Genomic DNA, 3,135 nt, shown 5'->3' with positions numbered 1-3,135 from the left:
AGAACAGTCAATGTTCAGTTCACCAGAAAAACCTTTCTACGTTTACTTTCTATCTTTCTTTGGCTTTCTTGAATCACTGTAACTCAACCAAACTATTTCCAAATACCACACACCAATTGAAGTACAAGAGAACACCAAGTCAAGCCCCTTGTGCAAAGAGTCAAACCCCATTTGCATTACAAAACCTATAACTGGCACACAGTTTGGTGTGTTAGTTCATCTCCCTATCTTGCTCTCTGGTCTCCTCTTCTTCACATAACATAGCCAATACATGCATTTCTTCTACCACTTTGCATGCAATCAAACGCACAATGGGGTCACCATTCAGACCAATCTCATGCACCAGAAAAACTCCATACAGAATAGAAACCAGAAACTTGTCATACAAGTTGTGCAGCCAACTTGATGAGTATAGAAGTCTTTGTTTTGGTTCCAGTCCAGGGAGAGGTGCCAAGTTCATTTTGAAGGATGTGAATTGTGAGGCAAGGCCAGGGGAACTGACTGCTATTGCTGGTCCTAGTGGAGCTGGAAAAACCACACTGCTTGAGATTCTTGCAGGGAGAATACCCTCATGTAATAAAGTTTCTGGTCATGTGCTTGTCAATCATAGGCCTATGGATGTGAACTGGTTTAGAAGAACATCAGGGTATGTGACACAAGATGATGCTTTATTCCCTTCACTGACTGTTAGAGAGACACTAATGTATAGTGCCATGCTGAGGCTTCCTGGGGGAAGAAAAGTTGCTGCCGTCAGAGTAGAAGAGTTGATGAAGGAGCTTGGGTTGGACCATATTGCAGATTCAAGAATTGGAGGTGGAACAGACCATGGTATATCCGGAGGAGAAAGACGTAGAGTTTCCATTGGTGTGGACTTGGTTCATGACCCTGCTGTTATTTTGATTGATGAACCAACTTCGGGTTTGGATTCAGCATCAGCTCTTAATGTAGTCGCATTGCTTAGACTTGTGGCGTTTAATCAAGGTAAGACAATTATCTTAACTATCCACCAACCTGGTTTCCGAATCTTAGAGCTGTTTGATGGCCTCGTTTTGCTGGCCGATGGATTTGTGATGCATAATGGATCATTGAATCTTCTTGAAGCTAGACTCAAGTTAGCTGGACACCACATTCCCGACCATGTCAATGTCCTTGAGTTTGCTCTTGATGTCATGGAAAGCTTGGTTATACATACTTCAGAATCTGGGGACAACCAGTTTCTGCTCAAAGAGAACCAAGATCATAAAATGAGAATGCAGCATTCTAAGGTTGTCAAAGTAAAGGCAATTTCATATTCAAATTCTCCTACGAAGGAGATTGCAATCCTGGGACAAAGATTTTGCTGCAACATATTCAGAACCAAGCAATTGTTTGTCACCAGAATCATACAGGCCATAGTAGCTGGCTTTATTCTGGGGAGCATTTTTTTCAATGTTGGCAATCAACAAAGTCATGTAGCATTGCAAACAAGAAGTGGCTTCTTTGCTTTCAGCCTTACCTTTTTGTTATCATCTACAACAGAAGGCTTGCCTATTTTCTTGGAGGAGAGAAGAACTTTTATGAGAGAGACCTCTGGAGGAGCTTATAGAGTTTGTTCCTATGTTTTAGCTAATGCCCTTGTGTTCCTTCCCTTCCTTCTATTGGTTGGTCTTCTGTACTCTACTCCAGTTTATTGGCTTGTAGGGTTAAGGAAAGATATCGATGGTTTCCTTTACTTCTCCTTAGTGGTTTGGTTGGTTCTACTCATGTCCAATTCTCTTGTGGCTTGTTTCAGCGCTCTGGTGCCAAATTTCATCCTGGGAACCTCGGTGATTGCAGGTCTAATGGGGTCTTTCTTTCTATTCTCAGGGTATTTCATATCTGAGGAAAAAATACCAAGTTATTGGATTTTTATGCACTATTTGAGCCTATTCAAGTATCCATTTGAGTGCCTTATGATTAATGAGTACGGTGGGGAGAGAGGGAAGGCGAAGTGCTTAGAAATTAGCAATGGAAAATGCATACTACATGGAGTTGAATTCTTAAGACAACAGGGTCTGAAAGATTCACAAAAATGGAGCAATTTGCCTGTAATGTTGAGTTTCATAGTGGGATACAGAGTGCTTAACTTTTTTATTCTTTGGTTCAGATGCTACAGGACAAGAAAATAGTATTAGGTACTCGTTACAGTCCTTCCATGGATTTTATTGTTTTTTAACCAATGATAGTGCATAGCTCATATTTACATGCAGTAAAACTCTATCACTATTTGTACCAATAAAAAAAAGGCTATCAATATTTTTTCTGATTCTTCTGAATTTTCCATACTGCTATGAATGCCCCATATTTGCACGCAATATTTACGGTGCTTTCTATTCGAAGCCAAACAGTGTATACTTTAACTATTAACTCAAGAAAGAGAACGATAGAAACTAAAAATGATCATTCAGTTTCTTTTCTTCACTGCAAAAAACGAGTACACTTACCAACAACCGGAAAGTAACCAATGCATTCCGAAAATGTAGTTGCAGACCACTATAAACAGAACATAACAGGGCATATGTATTGAATATCTAACTCATATCCAAACATCATGGACGGATTGAATATTCAATGTCAGTTCAGATTATGACGGGTGGAAATCTGGTAACACAAATACAAGTCACAAACTGTTACGTATCCGAATAGAAGAAGACGTAACTAACCACGTAGATAAAAAGATAACACTCGACTCTCACAAAAAATCGAAGTAACTGAATGAATTTCTTTTCTTGATGATAATTGAATAAACAAAAGTAATAAACATAGTTGGGAACATAACTTCCCTCAGAGGACTATAGTTACCTGTCTACAACCTCAATAATTAAAAATCTGCCCTTAGACTTTATTTATATTAAATATTTTCCTAACATATAATTATATTTATAAATTATACTATTTATTATAATTAACTTATGTTAAATAATATAATATAATTTTTTTATTATAATTAATTTATACTGAATATCTTTCTAAGATATATTTTTTAATTAATTTATACTGAATATCTTCCTAATATAGTTCTAATTACTGTAATTACTACTAAATATTTTCTGTTTATCCTGTTGTCCGAGTTAGGATAATCACTCGTACACCTTCTAACTCCTAACACAGACTCAC

The 3,135-nt window shown here is 37.5% G+C and overlaps 1 protein-coding gene across 1 annotated transcript; it reads left to right on the top strand.

The window, feature by feature from the left end:
* Positions 1 to 296: 296 nt before the first annotated feature.
* Positions 297 to 2,286, top strand: ABCG10 (ABC-2 type transporter family protein). The gene has a single exon (XM_047323368.2). It carries the CDS (start codon positions 312 to 314, stop codon positions 2,145 to 2,147), a length of 1,836 nt encoding a protein of 611 aa, XP_047179324.1. The 5' UTR covers positions 297 to 311; the 3' UTR covers positions 2,148 to 2,286.
* The last annotated feature ends 849 nt before the right edge of the window (positions 2,287 to 3,135 follow it).

This window comes from Vigna umbellata, chromosome 6, assembly GCF_029865625.1.
Source record: "Vigna umbellata cultivar VRB3 chromosome 6, Vumbellata_1.0, whole genome shotgun sequence".
In the NCBI taxonomy this organism is placed as follows: domain Eukaryota; kingdom Viridiplantae; phylum Streptophyta; class Magnoliopsida; order Fabales; family Fabaceae; genus Vigna; species Vigna umbellata.
Note: the sequence above shows the minus strand (reverse complement) of the source record. Positions and strands in the feature narration are given on the sequence as shown.